Source organism: Homarus americanus, unplaced genomic scaffold (genome assembly GCF_018991925.1).
Source record: "Homarus americanus isolate GMGI-L3 unplaced genomic scaffold, GMGI_Hamer_2.0 scaffold56249, whole genome shotgun sequence".
Lineage (NCBI taxonomy): Eukaryota > Metazoa > Arthropoda > Malacostraca > Decapoda > Nephropidae > Homarus > Homarus americanus.
In genome coordinates, this window is record NW_024735130.1 from 87197 (window position 1) to 109607 (window position 22411).

The 22411-nt window shown below is 36.8% G+C and overlaps 1 protein-coding gene across 1 annotated transcript in view; it reads left to right on the forward strand.

Annotated features, from left to right (window-relative positions):
* Positions 1 to 22411, forward strand: part of LOC121870789 (putative neural-cadherin 2) — a gene marked incomplete at its 5' end in the record, with an annotated part of 122825 nt that overhangs the window by 83000 nt on the left and 17414 nt on the right. Inside the window, 2 exon segments of the mRNA XM_042372742.1 lie at positions 1040 to 1387; positions 16780 to 17116. Of these exon segments, the coding sequence (XP_042228676.1) occupies positions 1040 to 1387; positions 16780 to 17116 (685 nt within the window).

A 22411-nucleotide genomic window follows, 5' to 3' on the forward strand; every position in this document is an offset into this window, starting at 1 on the left:
GTTACCTCCAGTGAAAACAGAGAGAGACTAACACCTGTTTGCTGTGTTAAGAGGCTGGATGCCGCGCATTAAACTAGTCACTTTACCTTCAGTTATGTTCAATAATTGTTAAAATGAGTAAAAAATTGAATATTAAACTTTTAAAATTATTGAATAGTATAAACTTCTTGATATTTACTAAAATAGTAAAGAATTTAAACCCTAGAAACGATTAATGTATTGGCGGACTGATACTAAAGCTGGTTGCCCGGTCAGTGCAAGCGAAAACATGTTGAGGTCGGTTCGTAAGAACTTCGTTAACCGATTTTTTTTTCGTTAACCGAATTGATCCTTATGGAAGGCAGTTCGTTAATCGAAATTACGTTAACCGAGGTGTTCGTTAAACGAGGGGTCACGTATATATATATATATATATATATATATATATATATATAGATAGATTTGTGTAATAAATGTATGTAGTAAGTACGTACAGTAATATTTTTCACTCAAATCCTAATGAAACACTAATGAATTAGAATACGGTAGCTGGTGTAAACAGTGGGAACAGTCCCACCACCGATTGTCTCTCGTGAAGCAAGCTTATAAATTAAAGAAAATACTTGCAGTGTGTTTAATATATTACAATATGTTATAAATAAATAAATAAATAAACAAATAAATCGGTAAATCCATTTCAAGAAAATGGAAAATTTTACTCGACACTGACATTAGTTCCAGTTAAATAACAGATGCTTAAGTGAGTCACTAGAGTTTACACTACACCAGCTGGTAACATTTGATGCCATTACTTGAAGTGAATTGGCCTTATTTTAAAAAACCAAGGATGTGTAAACAGCACTGGTCAATGGGATGGTTGGTAAAGGACTACTGGGTCAGTAAGCTCCCAATGGTAAGTGTCACATTTGGGGGTACCAGTCTTATACAGCGAATATAGCTCAAAAGCCACTTTTTAAATGGAAATTTTTGGGGTCGTCTTATACACCCCGTCGCCTTGTAGGCCAAGATATACGGTATTGATATGTTGACTGATTTTCAGCTTGTTGACCTGGGTGAGCCAGCCTACAGCAGTGGAAGTGAGAGAGGCTGTATACCCCAGGAAAATGCCTGTAGAGACGCTCTGGTCTCGTGTGGCCTACGAGCCCAATGTGTTGGTGGCTTAAACAATCCTAGTTGTGAGTGTCAACCAGGATTGATGGGGCCTGAGTGTGCCTCACCTACTGTACCAGCTGCTTTTGGCCAAGCTTCATACACAAAGGTAGCATTGTCCTTCACACCTGACCCATATGACGTGATGCTTCAGCTACGAGTAAGAGCACGAGGTCATCCAAATGGCCTCGTGATTCAGTTGGCTGATACTCAACAATCTCACGTCCTGAAATTATGTGTAAGTTCATTTTTTACCATTTCGTTATTTGATCACTAAATACTTCTTGTAAACATTTCTCGCATATTGCCTAATTCCTTGGTTAATAGCTTATGTATTAAATTACAATGCAGGTTCAGGGTTACGAACAGGTTCCATTCCTGAGGACATTCGTAAGTCGGATTTGTTTAAGTCAGAACCCATGCTATGTGCATACTGTATTTACAATACAATTTTTATTATCCCACTAAGTCCATGTATACCTCAAAAATCACTTAATTTATGACAAAAGAAGAAATAGAATGACAAAATACAATAAATGAAAGTAATAAATAAGTCATCAGGTACCGTATTTGCCGGCATATATAACATACCACCGCATAAGATGCACCCCTATTTTACAAGGATATCTTGTGGAAATTTTTTTTTTGTACGTTTCATCATACATTTATTGAAAGTGGTTTTGTAGGGGAAAACATGATTTTGTGCATGTAAATACAGGCATCCCCCGCGTTACGGACGCCCGGGTTATGGAATTTGTAAATTATAACCAATAATTTCGCGTTATGGCCCATAAATCCGTCCTTACGGAAATTGGGGTAAATTTTAACAATTTAAAAAAAAAACACTAAATAAAATTATAATTTTTGGTTAAAAATTATAATTTGTTTGGTATGAATTTCTTGGTGTTTGCTACTGCCAAGCGTGGCATCACCATGAGGAGTCACTCCATTGTTAACATCCAGTGTGCGTGCATGTTTCTCGCCCCAGCAGTTTGATTTAACTTTTACAAACATACAGTAAGTACAGTACAGTGCATTACCCTTATTCAAGATGACTGGAAAGAGGCCACCAAGTGGAAGTGACTGCAGTAGTGCAAAAAGAAGCCGCAAAGGCATTACATTGGATTTTTAACTTGACGTTTTAAGAAGGTTTGATGCTGGTGAAAAACTTAGTCAGATTGCAAAAATATTAGGTCTTGCTACTTCAACAGTGGGAACAATCCGTGATAATAAGGTCAAAATTAGGTCAAGTGCTCAAGGTGCTAATCCATTAACTGCTCGAACCTTGTATTTTCATCGAAGTGATGTGATGCTGAATATGGAACGACTCCTGAGTGTCTGGATTGAAGATCAGACTAAACTCAATGTGCCACTAAACACTATGGCTATTCACCAGAAAGTCATCAGCTTATATAGTGATTTGCAGGAAGAGGAAGGTGCATCTTCTGAGGTTAAACCTTTTCTGGCTAGTAAAGGCTGGTTTGAAAGGTTGAAGAAGCGCCTTAATTTACACAACATAAAAATGAGAGGTGAAGCTGCCAGTGCTGATACAGATTCTGCTAAGAAATATCCTGCTGAGCTGAAGAAAATTATTGATGAAGGAGGTTACACACCAGAACAAGTGTACAATGTTGATGAAACTGGGCTTTTCTGGAAGTGCATGCCTGCTAGAACTTTTATTTCCACTGAAGAAAAATCAGCACCAGGCTTTAAAGCATCCAAAGATCGTCTAACACTTCTTGTTTGAAGAAATGCTTCAGGTGACATGAAATTAAAGCCCCTACTTGTGTATCACTCAGAAAATCCAAGGGCTCTCAAGGGCTATGCCAAGTCTAACCTACCTGTGATTTGGCATTCCAATAAGAAGGCTTGGATGACTATGACCCTTTTCCAAGACTGGTTCACTAACTATTTTTGCCCTGCTGTAGAAAGATATAATGCCAGGCGTAACATATCTAATAAAGCATTGCTCCTCTTAGACAATGCACCAAGCCACCCAGTAAATTTAAATGATCTTTCTGATAATGTGAGAGTGGAGTACATCCCCAAGAACACAACTTCCTTGCTGCAGCCAATGGATCAAGGTGTGATATCTAACTTTAAGGCATATTATCTTTGGAAAACTTTTTTGCAGCTCATAAAAGCAATTGATGGGGAGGATAAACCTACAATTAGGGACTTCTGGAAAAAGTTCAACATCTTGGATGCTGTGGATAATATAGATGAATCATGGGATGAAGTGAAAACCTCAGCTATGAATGGTTCATGGAAAAAACATATGGCCAGAGTGTGTCCATGAATTTCAAGGTTTTTGACAAGCTGAAAGTTTATAGCAAGTTCAACAAAACATTGTGACACTTGCAAACAATGTCGGCTTTGAAGAAGTCATAGAAAATGATGTGGTTGAGTTGCTAGAGTCCTATAGAGAAGATTTGACTAATGAAGATATGACGATGTTGGAACAAGAGCGAGCTGCAGGACAAGAAGAGGATGTAGAATCTCCACCCACCCCACTTCAGTTGACAACAAAGGATATGTCTAAAGGGTTTGCACTAATACAGGAAGGTCTGCAAATCTTTGCTGATAATGACCCCAACCGTGAAAGGAACATCAAGATTGCAAGAGCAGTAAACAATGCTCTCAGTTCCTACACTGAGCTGTGCAAGGAGAAGGTGTGCCGTAAACGTCAAACAACATAGGATGAGCTATTCACCCTCAGAGAAAAGCCGAAAGCAGATGATGTACAGGGCAGGGCAGAAGAGAGTAGTGCCCCTCCCTCTCCCTCCCAATAACCCCCTTTGCACCACCTATCCTCATGCAGCAGTTAACATCTTTTGTGGTAAGTACAGTACAATATTTTTATTTATTCCAACTATATTTCTCTTCATATTACATGTATATCATAAATCATTTAATGTACTGTATTGTATGTGTTTATAAATGTTTATTTTCATTCATAAAAGTGCTTGAATTACGTTTTTGGGGCCGAAAAAAATTCCGTAGGAATGCATCTCCAGTTTTATAATGGAAGGCAATGGGAAAATAGGTTTCGGGTTACAGAATTTCGCGATACGGTCAATTTTCCAGGGACAGAACCCTTCCATAACGCGGGGGATGCCTGTACAATATATACTGGAATCAAGAAGGAAATCATATTTAGTAACATTATACTAACCCAAATCTACCTCTGATCAGAGCAGCTGTGTGGCTTGTTAATATTTTGGTCAAGAGAATTACGAATAGGATGTGAAACTCGCATTTTTGGCCGTGATGTTTTGTGTTGCTGCAATCGGCCACCAGGGTGTAGCACCATAGCTATTGTTTTGGCATCATCGACTCATTGCAAATGGCTGACTGGTGGCTGAACTTTCTGTTAATATTTCTTTAATCTTTCTAGGGGCATTTTTCATTTAGATAATAAACAAATGTTTCTTAAAGGTAATACAGTCCATAAATAATGTAAGAAATGTATCTAGTGTGGGTTATGTATGCTGGGGAAGGAGGTACAGTAGAACGTCGATTTAATGCGAGATATGTTCCAAGACAGGTTGCTTTAAAGCGAATTCGCGCTAAATCTAAGTGTTGTTTCAATGGAGTAATTTAGTTTAGTGCTTGAGAGAAACACAGAATACTAACAAAGACTTTTATTAACTAGTAAATATGAGAAAAATATATGGTGTAATGATATATATGTAGCAAGCACTCCCTGCAGTCAAGTTGAGAGCTGGACGGTACTGATACCCTGTACTGCGTAGTACTGTCTGCTGCCTCGGGCCACTGGCTGTCTCCGACTGAGAGTATACACCCAGATGCACCTCAGCCCATCTCCTAGAATAAACAAAACATTGTTTTGTACAGGCTGTAGTATTATGCTAAAACAAACACTCCTAAATCAACACTGCTAAAATTACTAGGTGCGAAATGGTCTGTTTACTAGTGATCAGCTGATGGTGAAGGGTGGTGGCTTTGGTGCCGTGCTCCACACCCGCCTCTCGTCTGACTCATTTTCCTCTCAACTTATTTTTTAATTACTTTATATTATCAAAAATAAATTTTCAGTCACCTTTAGTTAGGCAATTCATCCTCTCAGGATGCAGAGCCCAACTCGACCAGCTCCTCATCCACATCACTGTCTAGTGGTGTGGCTGTTGACACGCGGGAAGCACTGGATGACGGCCGTGTCTGCCCAGACGTAGATGGGTCAGCTACCTCAGGAGCTGAAGGAATGGAAAACATTCATTAAATTATTGAATTTCTACCACATAATTATTACTTATTGTCTACCCAAAATTTAATGTATATTTTTCCAAGTAATAAAAACTCAGTTTCATAACACACAGTTTCATAACAAACTCACCTGATGAGGATAATGGACAGAAGAATGAGGTGATTTTCTTCTGTTGCTGGGCCATAATCATTTGATCTAGCAGCTGAGAGTACGTAGATGCAGCCCGATTCAACGCCACCACCACTGGCATACTGCGTTCCATATCAGGGTCATGTTGCAGTGCAGACTGGGTGGCAGAAGTGACGTGCTGCATAAACTCCCTCAGTTTAGGAATTGTCAGTTCCTTCCCCACTGTTTGGGGCTTATCTGTAGCTTCCTCTTCTTCCTCGTGTTTTTTTTGCCATCTCCACTATCTCCAAGACTTCTTCAGAAGTGAGAGGATTCTCCATGCTAACAAGCAGTTCAGTCACATCCTCTTCTTGGATTTCTTGAAATCCTGAATCACCTCTCACATCCTTAACGAGCTTCATAATGTCTTTCACGTCCTCGCCTTCATCAAAGCCCTTGAAATCATGGACTATCTCAGGCCACAGATTACTCCACACTCCATTTAGTGCAGTTTCTGGCACACTTTTCCACTCTAGTGCGATGTTAGTTATGGCATCTTTGATTGTGTAGCTCTTCCAAAACGTTGCTGCAGTCATATTGTTGTCCTTGTTCATAGCTTCAGCCATGTGCCTCATGGTATTCTTGAGATAATATCTCTTGAACAAGGCAATAACACCTTGATCTAGTGGCTGAATAAGTGAAGTTGCGTTCGAAGAGAAGAATGTCAAGTTTACGTCCTTATTCACACTGCACAGGTGTTTGGAGTGGCTAGATGCGTTGTCCATGAGAACCAAGGCCTTGTGCTAAGGTTCATTTTTTTTTTTAACATTTTCGATGAATGGGGTGGCATGGCTGATGGACCACTCATCAAAAATATCAGAAGTCATCCACGCCTTCTTGCTTGATCGCCAAATTACAGGAAGTTTCGGGATGTGCAAATTTTTCAAGGCACGAGGTCTAGCCAAGTGGTGGATGACGAGTGGTTTCATTCGTGCGGTGTCTGATGTGTTTGCCATGAAGAGAATCGTCAGTCTGCCCTTGCTGACCTTAAACCCTGGTGATTTTTCTTCACTCTTTATTAGATAGGTTTTCTTGGGCATTCTTTTCCAATACAGTCCGGTTTCATCACAATTCAACACTTGGCAAGGAGAATGATCATTTTCTAACACTATATCCTTCATAACTTTCTTCATATCCTCAGCAGCCTTCGCGTCGGCAGATGCAGCTTCACCTGAAAGCGTCACATTCCTTAGCCCTGTCCTTTTGAAAAATTTGTACAGCCAGCCTGTACTTGCTGTGAACTTACTGTCTTTGATGGACTTCCCTTCCTTTTTAAGTATCTGAAACTCTATTTTATAGGCTTGGTTTTGCAGCATGGGGCCAGTAAGGAAGTTTTCTTCGCTGCATGTCTTCTACCCATAACTTAAGTGCTTCTTCCATCTCACCATACATAGCTCTCTTCAGGTAGAGTTTACCCTTGGCAACATCTGGTGAAGCATAGGCTGCTCTAATTTTCTTCTCATTGAGCTTTATAGTGCGGACAGAGCTCTCCGACAGTCCAAATTGAAGCACCATTTCCACGCTGCAGTGCTTCCAGCACCTTGATTTTCTGCTCCAGTGTAATTACTTGCCTTGATTTCTTGGCCTGTGGCGTAGTTAATGATGTAGTAACTGGCCTCATGGACATAGTGGCGATGGTTGATACATGTGGTAGAAGAGATAGTGTCACACAGTATGTCCGTCCACTGGAGCGTCAGCACGAGAACTGAGGATGTGGGAGGGTGGCGGGCAGTCATGTAGCGTGTCCAGAGACGCGTCTGGTGGAAAACATTAGGCGCAAAATTTAAAATATGATGGGCCTTGATTGACTCGCGCAAAATAGGAAAGATTCGCTTTAAATTAAAACAATGTTCTTAATTGTGGGTGTCGCTTTAAATCAATAATCTTAAATCAATTCGCGTTAAATCGACGTTCTACTGTACAGTGAGATGTGGTGAACTTCCCTCTGCCGTTAAGCCAATGTAAGGCATTATTTACGTCTTCGCCAAATTTGCCGTAAGTTTGTGATAATTTGGCTTGTTTTTCAGTACAGTCGGCCCTTAACATACGTGGGGGTTAGGTAACAGAGATACCCATGAATGTTAAAAATCCGTGTACTTTTGCTGCCCCCCCCCCCTAAAAAAACCCTGGCTCCCCATGTCCTTATTTACCGTATATGCCTGTGTGTAGTTCCAGTTTTTAAGACCAAATTATTTGGCAAAAAATTGGGGGTCGACCTCTAAACGGGTAATAGTTTCGTTAGGTTGAAAAATATTTACCAGTAACTACCAGTAAACAATGGAAACGACGCACCACCAGCTGTGAGTGTCGGTACAGTTGCCAGGGCAGATCTCTTGCATCATCATAGCAAGCCCAAAGTAGCCAAATGCATGGTATGGTATGCACAGGACGATGTAAAACAAAGTATTCATTTTTTTAAGTTTATTTATAGATACTGTACATAAATTTTTGTTCGTTACATTTGAAACATCAATCTTTGTTAATTATATTTGAAACAAAAGAAAACTACGATACTGTATTCTCATTAAAATATTACAACACAAGTATATTTTACCTTAACTGTGACTGAATGAATATATTCTCAGAAATAAATATGGAAATGTAATATTTTGGCTGAAATGACGTACGTATTACAGTGGAAAGTGGGATAAAATCATGACGAAAACAATGACTTTCACTTTCTTTCGTTGTTCAAAAGATTTTACCGTAATCGCTTTTTGAATGGTTTTCAGTTAAAAAACTGTTGTACTGTATTACAGTAATATTCTATCCTATCATTAGCCTCATAATCCCACAACTGAAAACCAATCGAAAAGTGATTACGGTAACATCTTTTGAACGAAAGAAAGCGAAAGTCGTAGCTTTCGTCACAATTTTATCCTACTTTCCACTGTAATACGTACGTCATTTCAGCAAAAATATTACATTTCCATATTCTCAGAAATAAATAGTAGTTTTGTTGAAACATAATGTACAGTATTTAATATTAATATGCAAAAAGAGCTATAAAAACAATTAATACACCCGTAATGTACTGGCTGGCATCTCCACTCGTCCCTGCTCCCGCCTCCAGCGTCACCACTCCTCCCCACTCTATCCCTCCGCCTCCTCCACATCGTCACTACTGTTGTATTACAATAATATTCTATCCTAATTCACTTGAATAAATACTACGATACCATACCATATTTCTGAATATTTTAATTAAAATCTATCAAAATCATTTTCCTTGTCATCTTCTTAAACACCAAACAGCTCCTCCCAGTCTTCTCCTTGAACAGGGCTAGAGGGTACCTATATATATATATATATATATATATATATATATATATATATATATATATATATATATATATATATATATATATATATATATATATATATATATATATATATATATATATATATATATATATCGGCCCTTAACATTCGCGGGGGTTAGGTAACAGAGATACCCGTGAATGTTAAAAATCCGTGTACTATTGCTGCCCCCCCCCCCCTAAAAAATCCCTGGCCCCCCATGTCCTTATTTACCGTATATATCTGTGTGTAGTTCAAGTTTTTAAGACCAAATTATTTGGCAAAAATTGGGGGTCGACATCTAAACGGGTAATAGTTTCGTTAGGTTGAAAAATATTGACCAGTAACTACCAGTAAACAGTGGAAACGATGCACCAACACACCACCAGCTGTGAGTGTCGGTACAGTTGCCAGGGCAGATCTCTTGATAGCCCAAAGTAGCCAAATCCATGGTATGGTAGCACAGGACGATGTAAAACAAAGTATTCATTTATTAAAGTTAATTTATAGATACTGGACATAAATTTTTGTTCATTACATTTGAAACATCAATCTTTGTTAATTAAATTTGATACAAAAGAAAACTACGATACTGGATTTTCATTAAAATATTACATCACAAGTATATTTTACCTTAACTGTGACTGAATGAATATATTCTCGGAAATAAATATGGAAATGTAATATTTTTGCTGGAATGACGTACATATTATAGTGGGAAGTGGGATAAAATCATGACGAAAGACTTTCGCTTTCTTTCGTTGTTCAAAATATTTTACCGTAATCGCTTTTCGAATGGTTTTCAGTTAAAGAACTGTTGTACTCGTACTGTATTACAATAATATTCTATCCTATCATTAGCCTTATAATCCCACAACTGAAAACCATTCGAAAAGCGATTACGGTAACATCTTTTGAACGAAAGAAGCGAAAGTCATTGCTTTCGTCACTTTCCACTGTAATACGTACATCATTTCAGCAAAAATATTACATTTCCATGTTCTCAGAAATAAATGGTAGTTTTGTTGAAACGTAATGTACAGTATTTATCATTAAAATGCAAAAATAGCTATAAAAACAATTAATACACCCGTAATGTACTGGCTGGCATCTCCACTCGTCCCTGCTCCCGCCAGTCACCTCCTCCCCGCTCTATCCCTCCGCCTCCTCCACATCGTCACTACTGTTGTATTACAATAATATTCTATCCTAATTGACTTGAATAAATACTACGATACCATATTTCTGAATATTTTCATTAAAATCCATCCAAATCGTTTTCCTTGCCATCGGCAGCAACAAACAGCTTCTCCCAGTCCTCTCCTTGAACAGGGCTAGAGGGTACGTGTTTTTCGAATCGTTTTCAATTAAAAAAATGCTACACCACACGTATATTTTACCTAAACTGCGCCTGAATGAATATATTCTTGGAAATAAATAGTAATTTTGCTGAAACGTGATGTATTTCAATGTAAAATAGGATAAAATACATCACGAAAATAAAAGACTTCACCTAACCTTCCAATGTTCAAGAGATGTTACTCGTTTTTTTAATAGTTTTCGGTTAAAATACTGTTATATTACAATGATATTATATTCATACTGTGCTTGATATACTACATTCACAGAAATGAAATATTTTTGCTGAAATGACGTAAGTATTACAGTGGAATGTGGGACAAAATCGTGACGAAAACAATGACATTCGCTTTCTTTCGTTCAAAAGATGTTACTGTAATCGCTTTTTGAATGGTTTTCAGTTAAAAAAGTGTTGCATCACAAGTGAATTAGGATAGAATATTATTGTAATACAAGAGTTTTTTAACTGAAAACCACTCGAAAAGCGATTACGGTAACATCTTTTGAGCGAAAGAAAGCGAGTAATTGCTTTCGTCACTTTCCACTGTAATAAGTACGTCATTTCAGCAAAATATTACATTTCCATATTCTCAGAAATAAATAGTACTTTTGCTGAAACGTGATGTATTTCAATGTAAATTAGGATAAAATACATGACGAAAACAAGAGACTTTACCTTACCTTCCGATGTTCAAGAGATGTTACTCGTTTTTTTAGTAGTTTTCGGTTAAAATACTCTTATATTAGTGATATTCTATTCATACTGTGCTTGATATAATACATTCACGGAAATATAATATTTTTGCAACTACAATGCTGATGTCAACACAAGTGTGGTTACAGCGAGACTGACTGATTGAGGGAGAGCTATGCGTGTGTGTGTGAGGTTGCTGGAGCGGGCGGTGTCCCGTGTTCAGTGCCGCGCGCGATTTGAATGTACTTCAATTACTTCAATGTACAGAATATTCCTCTGACGGGGCAATCCGCGTATTTGCGAATCCGTGAATGCTAAACCCGCGTATGTGAAGGGCCGACTGTGTATATATATATATATATATATATATATATATATATATATATATATATATATATATATATATATATATATATATATATATATATATATATATATATATATATATAGGTTGTACCTCTCTAGTCCGGCATTCTGTGGTCCGGAAACTCCCGTGGTCCGGAACGATTTTAGTTTGTCCAATAGGTAGATAGGCAGCTTTTTTTTATTTATTTTTTCTTATCTGAATTATTATTATTATTACAAGAGTATTAAATTTTTGCCCCTCAGGCCCTAATGTGGGTCAGTGACCTATTCCCGGGTGGGCTAATCCCCTTAAAAAAAAAAGCCGCGGGAAATTAAGGTTTGTTTACATCCGGCAGTTCGGCTGCTCTCTCTCTCTCTGCTTGTCTATACAGAGTACAACATTTAACCCTTCAATATATATGAGCAGTAAATAAGTGTTGCTTTCATATTCTTATGTAGAGTAATGACGATATATTTTCACATGTGCGCACTTACATACGAGCAGTCTCACTTTTTTTTTTACCATTAATGGTTAGCTACTTATATTGTTCCATTTATTAACATTAAATAACATTACAGGTACTTCAAGCAACCATATTCATTTTTTACATTAATTTTACTACAGCTAAACTCAGGGTCTTATTTTCTTCAGTTTTATATGTAGAACCAATCAGTCACTGGTTTCGTAAGCTTTAACATAAACAATGCCGGCAGCCGTCTCGTCTCCTCTAATATTCCACGTATTATTAATAAATTGTATTGTTAATTTTGCACACACGTACATTAATTCAATAAAAACAAATTCAGAAACATTAATTAAAATATATATGAACAGTAAATAAGTGTTGCTTTCATATTCTTATGTAAAGTAATGACGATATGTTTTCACGTGTGCGCATGCGCACTTACATATGCGATCTCTCTTTTTTCTTTACCATTATCGTTAGCTACTTCTATTGTTCCATTTATTAACATTAAATAACATTACTTAAAACAACCATATTAATTTTACTACAGCTACAACCAAGGTCTTATTTTCTTCAGTTTTATATGTAGAACCAGTCAGTCACTGGTTTTGTAATCAACGAAAACAATGCTGTGTCATTTCCTCGTGTGTTTTAATATTCTACGTATTATTAATGAATTTTATTGCTCATTTTGCACACATAAACATTAATTCAATAAAAAAGACATTCAGTAATAAACAATAATGAATCTTTTGTACATAAGAGAAATGACGCTGTTTACACGATTATGCACGTCGTCTGCACGTTGGCGGGCCGTTCAAACCCGTCGAAATTCAAGTTTCCGCCGTCAAAATTTTTATTTATTTATTTTTTTGTGTGTTCCAATAAAATACGTTAAGAATTAAAAACTCGCGAAATTTGAGAAGCTACTATACGACATTTAACCCTTCAATATGTCTTCAAAGAGACCATGACGCAGAGAAAGTGGTGCTAGTGCTTCCAGGCATAAGCACAAGTCACTATCTATCCAGGAAAAGGGTGAATTTCCATGGTCCGGCACCGGTCAGGTCCCGAGGTTGCCGGACTAGAGAGGTACAACCTGTACTAAAATTCTTCAGTTTTCTTGTTACAGAAAGCCATTTTTTTTGTAACATATATCTTGTCGGGATTTCTGGGGTGTAGGAATGTGCAGTGTTGTGCTGTGCAAACACATGATCAATGAAAATAGCCTTGCATAATAATCTCTCACTTTAACACAGAATTGGAATTTTACTAACATTACTCACCAACTCAAGGTAGTTCAAGTTAAATTTAGTTTTTTCACCCAACATTTCTCTGGTAGGGAGGGACCGACTATTGACCAGAATATAATTTACATTGCTAGAATTCTTACAATATGATGATAATTTTGAATATAAACATCATGGATTTTGCATTAGCCATACAAATTTTAGATCTAATGTAATAATTTCGTTTACACAAAGTAAGTATTTTATCTTTTGTGCAAAATATATGAAGTTTGCATTCAAAATATTCCCTGACCTGCAAGGAATCCAGAAATGTCAATTATATTATCCTAACTTTAGTCTGAGGTATTATTTATTACTAAACATTAAAATCTAGTGTTTCACCCAATCATTTCTCAGAGAGGTAGGGGCCAGTGAGCTGGGAAGAGGGGGGGGGGATTTGAGTCTATTATTTGAATGGACATTAACCTGTCAGAGCTTCTTTACCATCACTTAGATGTTATTTAATACAACATAGGTATTGTCGAAATAATCAACTTTCCCATATGTTCTGTTGTTCCATTTATGCGGATTTCACTTAACGCGGTACCCTGTGGGTTCAATTGACCGCGTAAATCGGGTACTACTTAACGCGGTCAATAAAACCCAGAGGGTACCGCGTTAAGTGAAAACCACGTTAAGTGAACAACAGAACATATGGGATTAATTCCAATAGAAACCGGCCCGACCCCCAAACTCCACTTTTTGACGACACATAACTATGCTGTAGTAAAAATAACATCTTAATTTTATGATGGTACATGCACACAATTAATACTTAAGAGAAATAGAGAAATACAGTCGCCAAGTTAATGTCCATTCAAATAATGGACTCAACTCCCTCCCCCTCTTCTCACACTACACTGCTGGCTCTTCCCTCTCTGAGAAATTTTTGGGGGAAAACCACTAAATTTTAGTAAATAATACCTCAAATTAAAGTTAGGATAATACAATTGACATTGCTGGATTCCTTGTAAGACCAGGAATATTTTGAATATAAATGTCATATATTTTGCACAAACGATAACATATTTACTCAGAGAAAACATTATATCTAAAATTTGTATGTCTAATGCAAAATATATGATGTTTATATTCAAAATGATCACCAAATTGTAAGAATTCCAGCAATGTAAATTATATTCTGGCCGGGTAATTTGTATGAATTTTATGAGCTAAAACAAATATCTTAAGTTAATAAAAAAAAAATATTCTTCACGACACTATCTGTTAATCAAAGTACCCCACCTTGCCTCCCCCCTCTTCCAACCGCGTGGTCAGTCCCAACCCTCCCCCCACCCCCCACCAATCCTCCCTTCAAGAGAAAGGTGGGGCGAAAAAAATAAATTTTAACATTTTGTATTAAATAATACCTCAGATTAAAGTTAGGATAATATAATTGACATTGCTGGATTCCTTGTAAGACCAGGAATATTTTGAATATAAACGTCATATATTTTGCACAAAAGAGAACATATCTACTCAGAGTAAACATTTTATCTAAAATTTGTATGTCTAATGCAAAATCTGTGATGTTTATATTCAAAATGATCATCAAATTATAAGAATTCCAGCAATGTAAATTATATTCTGACCGGGTAATTTGTATGAATTTTATGAGCTAAAACAAATATCTTCAGTTAATAAAAAAAAAAAAAATTCTTCACAGGGTAACAGATGGTCAGTCGGTCCCTCCCTCCCCCCCACCCCCCCACCAACCGTCCCAAGGAGATGTGTGGGAAAACCAGAATATTTAACTTTTTAGTAATAAATAATACCTCAAACTAAAGTTAGGATAATATAATTGACATTGCTGGATTCCTTGTAAGACCAGGAATATTTTGAATACAAATGTCATATATTTTGCACAAAAAATAACATATTTACTCAGAATAAACATTATATCTAAAATTTGTATGTCTAATGCAAAATCTATGATGTTTATATTCAAAATGATCATCATATTGTAAGAATTCCATCAATGTAAATTATATTCTGGCTGGGTAATTTGTATGAATTTTATGAGCTAAAACAGGCAGTCAGGCAGGGTGGCGGGTGGGGCAAATCTAAAAATAGCATCTCCAGCCGGACACTCACCGCGTATACGTGGAAAAAATCCGAGTTAAGTGAAAGTTCAGCTCTGGCGAGGCACCGCGTATACGGTAAAACGCGCTAAGTGAAACCGCGTTAGGCGGGGTAATATATATATATATATATATATATATATATATATATATATATATATATATATATATATATATATATATATATATATATATATATATATATATATATATATATATATATATATATATATATATATATATATATATGTGTGTGTGCAAGTAAATCACTGTGAGTGGCGTGATCTAGGTATATGCTGATAACCACAAGGAAGGAGAATACACAAGTTCCCAAGCGCTTTCGTGTAATTCACATCTTCAGGGTGAGTACAGACTAGTCTGTACTCACCCTGAAGATATTAATTAAGCCGTTTTCTCCTTCTGTTATATATATATATATATATATATATATATATATATATATATATATATATATATATATATATATATATATATATATATATTGATAAAATCACACGGGAAAAGGGAAACAACGGAGCACCTTAGTTTTCGTCGTCTTTATTCAAGACATCTTCAGAGGCAACTGGATTACATGGACAGAGAGAGGCTTAAATATTCAGGGTGACCTTATTAAACATGAGGTCAGGTCATAATGATGTCATCCACTAATCCCCATACCAACACCAACACACACGTAGAGGAGCTTAAGAGAAGGGGGCGACGTGACTAGTCAGGCCTCACCATTTCCTCCAATATGTCCTGGAAATCACACATCCTTAGTATAACTATAGCTGCCTCCCGAAAGTTGGGAATGCTGTACCGATGCCGCAGCTACTTCACTCCTGAGCAGTTGCTCCAAGTATTCGTCCTAACTTGGAGTACTGCTCTCATATCTGGGGTGGCTCTTCTTCTGTCCAATTATTAGATAGGGTGGAATCAAAGGCATTTCGTCTTATTAACTCTCCTCCTTTAGTCGACAATCTCTCTTCCCTTTCTCTTCGCCGCAATGTTACTTCACTCTCTCTCTTTTACAGGTACTTTAACGGGCAATGTTCAGTGGATTTGGCATCCTGTGTACCGCCGGCAAGGCCGTGGGTTCGTAACACACGTCTTGCCCGCGGTGCCCACTGTTTCTCCGTGGATGTCGGTCACACGGGAATAACCCATTATAGTACCTCCTTCTTTCCTCACACAGCCAAACTGTGGAATGCTCTGCCTTCTTCTGTGTTTCCATGCTCTTACAATCTGTCTCACTTTAAAAAGCTGGTTTTCCGGCATCTTCGTGGTGTAGATTAATACAGTATAACCTTTTTTTCTATATTTACAATTTCTTTCCGTTCTTTTTTTTTTGCCCCCCAGGCTCCGTTGTGGGTCATTTGACCTGTGCCGGGTGGGCTAATTCCCGTAAAAAAAAAAAGATGATGGTTTGAGTGTGGAAAGACCTATTTTTTTCACAAAATATGTGCTATTGTATTTTATGATATGTTATGTATCAATTTTATTGTCTCACAGCAATTTTTTTTTAAATGCAGTAATAGACTCCAGTACAGGTGTCAATCATGCAAATAAATGACTTCAGTTGCCTTTGGATTGTTGGACTAATTTAGAGTTTTTACCAAATGGAACAAAGTTGGGATACCTGTGAGATAATCTTGGCTCAGTTTTACCATATATAAGGCATTTACTATCTTTATGACAGTTACATGGTGGTGTCGCCTGCGCCTCAGTTACTGGGATGGAGTCAGCACTACAGGAGGTATGCTTAGAGAGCTTCCCACTAGGTGATGGTTCCTGGCACACTATACGAGTTGGTCGTCATGGGCACAACCTCATCATATCAGTAGATGACGGTGATGGCTGGCGACGGAACGAAACTTTGTCTTCTTTGCTAACAACAGCCAGACTTACAGACATGCAGCCACTTGTCACTGCACCTCCTTTGCCTATCACTGTGGACAGACAAGGAGTGACTATAGGAGGCATACCAGAACTTGATGAACTTAGCCCAGTGAAAGTTCACGATGATCTCCAAGATGGTAAGCATTGGTACAGTATTTCCTATCAAGTTAGAGTACATAACAAAATGTCGATACTTCAATGTGTGCATTATAATATCAGAAATATTTTGATGAATTATAATAGCCTGTAGTCAAAACCACAAATATTCTACACTTTGTTAATGGTTTTGAAACTTCTCAAAAATTGGATAGGATTATATGATGTAAATGAATGCCATTAGATGTTGTAAAATAATAGGAAGAGATTAGAATGTCTTGGGCTATGATAGGATTAAGTGGATTTATCTGATGGTAAAATTGAGGTCACATCATAATGAGTTTGATCACAATGTTTTTCCTGATATCAATGAAGAAGTAATGAGGTGTTATCGGCTGAGGCTGCATGTTTTGGATGAGTATGGATATATTGTTGAAGACTACAGTGATAGTAGGTAATTCTTAACAGTTTTAGGCAATGATAAGGCATCGATGAAAGTTATATTGAATCCAAAAATTAAAATTGACTGAGACAAATTTTTATTATAGACAACCTGATATTACACACACACACACACACACACAGAGGAATAATAGTTAACAACAGTAATAGGCAGTATAGTAGATTGTGGAAGAAAGTAACAACAGTGTTGTAAATTGTGGGGAAGTCAGTGTTGAAGTATGAACACTATGGTTCACTGTTGTTAATCTAGGTGGTTGCTTAAGAAGTGAATGCTTTCTTTGGAAAAAGGATTCAATGAAAAAATTAAGAAAGAATAAGAGGAACCTAGAGGAAGTGTTTATCATAGAACAAGATTAGGAAATGGGGCAGTGTGACCATGTGAATAAAAACCAATGGAGTCAGTTGATTTAGTACTTTTCAAGATCACCGTCATAATGAAATGATATTGGAAAAATTAAAAAATCAAAGTAAATTATTTCCTATTTCCTTCACTGCATTACTTAAGGCTAAAATGCCCAACGAAATTGAAAATTTCATAGAAATTAAATGTCCAGAGAATGAATTTTCAGTCTTCACAAAGTGGCATGGCGACAAATATCTAAAATTGGATGTAGAGTAAATTACTGTACTTAAAAAAATATATATATGGAGTGAATTAACTTCCATTTACTGCAGACCAAAGAGTTTTTTTTAAAAATGTACTCTACAGTATTTTATAAGGTGTCACTGAAAATAGTGACATGTGTATTTTTCGGCTTGGAAGACGCTGCATCGTGGAAGACGCACCCTGATTTTGGAAATGAAATTCTAAAAAAAAAAAAAGAATAAGGGTTTTAGCCCACCTGGGCACAGGTCACTGACCCACATTGGGGCCTAGGGGGCGAAAATGTAATAATAATAGTCATGCGCCGGTTAACGTCCTAGATACGTTCTTGGAAACGTGACATTAACTGAAATGGACGTTGTCCGATCATCACAAACTTTTTATTTATACTTACGTGTATGTGGAATACTATATACGTACATATACGCTTTTACTCTTCAATCACTACTGTAATGTGATACAGGAGATTAATTTTTATCTCTTGTGCAAAATACATGACATTTATATTAAAATTATTCACTGTCTTACAAAGATTCCAGCAACGCCGAGCAGATGGGGGAGAGAGAGGGTGGGAGCAAGCGAGGGGGTGTGGGGGGAGGGGAGGTAGTACGTTTGACAGTTGGCACAGGCCCAGGTCTAACGCGTGTATATTTATCAGTTCTTAGGTGACTAAGCTTCTCTCTTATAAAAAGCCAGTGAAATGACCTGGGTGAATATAATTGACATAGCTGGGATTCTTGTAACATACTGATTAATTTGAATATAAACATGCTATAATTTGCACTAAACAAAACAATTTTAGTACCGTAATCAAATTAGTACATGTGCACTCCAGCTTTGCACTAAGAAATCTATGTAAATCTACCCAAAAATACAGTTGAAAAACTTTTTTATAAAATGTACTACAGTACTGTACACTAATGTACAACAATTTTTATCTCTTGAGCAAAATATATGACGTTTATATTCAAATTATTGGCTGTCTTGCAAGGATTCCAGCAATGCAAATTATAATCTCCTAACTTTAGTCTGAGATATTATATAAGATAAAAACTGTAAGCCTAAAAGCCTGGCTGGGGGGAGGGACTGATGGCTCCGCCACCCAGCGAGGGGTTGGGGGGGTTGAGGTGATAAGTTTGAGGTGAAGGTCTCTGTGTGTTTATTTAACAGTCCTACTAAGCTTCTTTCCTTTTAAAATGCCAGTGATATGACCTAGGAAAATATAATTAACATAGCTGGGATTCTTGTAAGATACTGATTTATTTGAATATAAACATGTTGTAATTCGCACTAGACATAACAATTTTAGTACCGTAATCAAATTAGTACATGTGCACTCCAGCTTTGCACTAAGGTCATTTATTTCTTTTACGTTTATTTTAGTATGGTGTGTGCATGTAAATGGATGAAAATAAATGAAGAAATTTATGTAAATCTACCCAAAAATACAGTTGAAAAACTTTTTATAAAATGTACTACAGTATTGTACACTAATGTACTACATTTTTTATATCTTGAGCAAAATATATGATGCTTATATTCAAATTAATCTCTGTCTTGCAAGGATTTCAGCAATGCAAATTATATTATCCTAACTTTAGTCTGAGATATTATATAAAATAAACATAAAGAAATCACCAATCTTTTATCTTGAACACGAGGGTGGTGGGAAGAGGGGGTGGGGGGGCGGCGGGGGTGGGTGACAGAATGTCTGGCGTTTGTTTGTTTATTTATTTGAGATAAGATTTGACAGTTGGCGCTGAAGGCCTGCCTGCGTGTTTATTTATCATTACTTAAGAGTGACTAAGCTCTTCTCATAATTTGCCACCCAAACAATCGTCCGTTCCCAGAAGATCGTTCATTAACCAAAAAAAGGATTTATTAACTTGAAGCCATTGTTTCAATGGGTTTTTTGAGAATGATGGTTCAGCTCACCGAATTTCTAAATTCAGCAAAAAATGGTAGAAAAGTTCACTTGCTTTGAGGTATTGTATGTAAGAAACTCCTGGATGATGATGATGATGATGGGATTTAGAATGGGGTGGAGGAGAAGAAAGAAAGAAGGCATTGGGGTGGAAGAAGGCACCCCGTGGCGCCATTCACCAATAAAATTTAGTTCTCTTGGTGTAATTCAAGATTATTTTCTTTAAATCAACACTGCACTGCATTATATATTGTCAATATGTAAATTAAACTTCAAAATGACCAATAATTTGCTTGTAAACACAGAAAAAAAGCATTTAGTTGAAGAGTCTCAAGCAAGATGTTACCTCCACTGAAAAGACAAAAAGACTGACGCCTGTATGCTGTGTTGGCAGGCTGGATGGCGTGCCACAAACTAGTGACCCTACCTTCAATTATGTTCAATAATTGTTAAAATGACTAAAAAATTTAATATTAAACTTTTAAAATTATTGAATAGTATAAACTTGATATTTACTAAAAGGGTAAGAAATTTAAGCCCTAGAACCGATTACTGTATTGGCGGACTAATACTACAGCTGGTGGACCGCCAAATGCAAGCTAAAACATATGGAGGTCGGCTCGTAAGAAACTCGTTAATCGAGGGATTGCTCGTTAACCGAAGTTAAGAATCCTATGGAAGGTAACTCGTTAACGGGCGTTCTGCGTTAAACGAGGTCACCTGTATTCTTGTAAGATAGTAATTTATTTGAATGTTTTTTTTTTCAATTTAAATTTTAATTGTTTATTCCTTGATAGAGGAAGCGGGATCCTAGTGCTGTCACTTGGTACCCCTGTACCATAACACCAGAAGCAACTGGCCAGTGTCACAAGTATATACAGTACAGTCATCCCTTGGTTATCGCGCCTAATTGGGACCCCGCCGATAACGAAAGTACAGAACCTATGGGATTTATTCTAATTGGTTCCAGGCACCCAAGACAGTTTCCCATTTTACGACCATTTAGACCCACTAAATATATATATATATATAATGTTATGGTAAATATCATAAACACACATAGGCATGGCTAGGTTATTACAAAGTGATGAAAAGGGTACGCTTAATACTGTAGTCCACAAAACATGTAGCTATGCTTTTTTTATTTGGTCCCCCGTCATACGAGTCCGTTTTCTCTCACATCAGGACGCCTGAGTCCTCCGTTTTCTCTCTTAATCTTAGAGTGCACCAGAAACTTTACTATTTTTAGTAATGCCACAGAATTTGAAATTGCAACCCCAATTGCAACTTGCAATTGTTGAGGCAACTAGATATGTCTGATTACAGCAAATGTGTTATTGTCAATTTGTAGGTGAAAGATTTTATCCTCAATAGATGTAGGTTAACATTTCACCTGTAGGCAAATGCTTAGAAAAGCCTAAGTAAGGAAGCATATTCCTTTAACACATAATATCTGACCAGTATGGGGAGGATCATCGTGTCTCCGTCAGGGGGTCGTGGAGTGGTGGTCCAGCAGGCGTGTTTTTTTTTTTCGGGGGGGTCACGGACGTATAAGCAATCGGACGTTGTTTGGTTGGACGTTAACCGGCGCATGACTGTAATAATAATAATAATAATAATAATAATAATAATAATAATAATAATAAAAAAGAAATACAAAAATGAAAAAAAAATATCAAGAGTGAGAAACAATATACCTGTATGTATGTTATGTTGTCAAAGTAAGAGAAACCATTGAGACCCTGCAGAAAGTCAGATCATCAACCTGGGACTTGGTCACATAGCAGCAGGGTCTACCATTAGACAATACATTATGCTTCCAATATCTTCCCAGACGGTAGTACCTCCTTGTTTGGTACATTAGCTGCCTACTACCTACACCAGTGAAACCGTTGCTTGATATACAGCCCCTTTTGGCACAAGTACACACACCTCTTTGAATATCATCACTTAGAACTGCTTATCAGTTGTCATTTTTATCAATTTAAAAAAAAAAAATCTGCATAAGAAGGTGAAATCTTTAATACAGCACTCATTTTATACACCTGGTCACCTCCACATCTTAGGGGCTGTAGTGTTTACATTCTTTCTCTTGTTTTTATCGGTATGACAACGACGGGAAATATTTTCCAACAGTAGAAGGTAAGCAAATGTACACATGTATATCAACGTCTATATAAAACAAAAAATCTTTATTTAAAAACAAAATATAAGTAAAAACACAACTCGTTTTTTGCAAAACCAGTGACTGATTGGTTCTACATAATTATAAAACTGAAGAAAATAAGTCCTCCATTGTAGCTGTATTAAAATTAATGTAGAAAAATTAATATGGTTGTTTTAAGT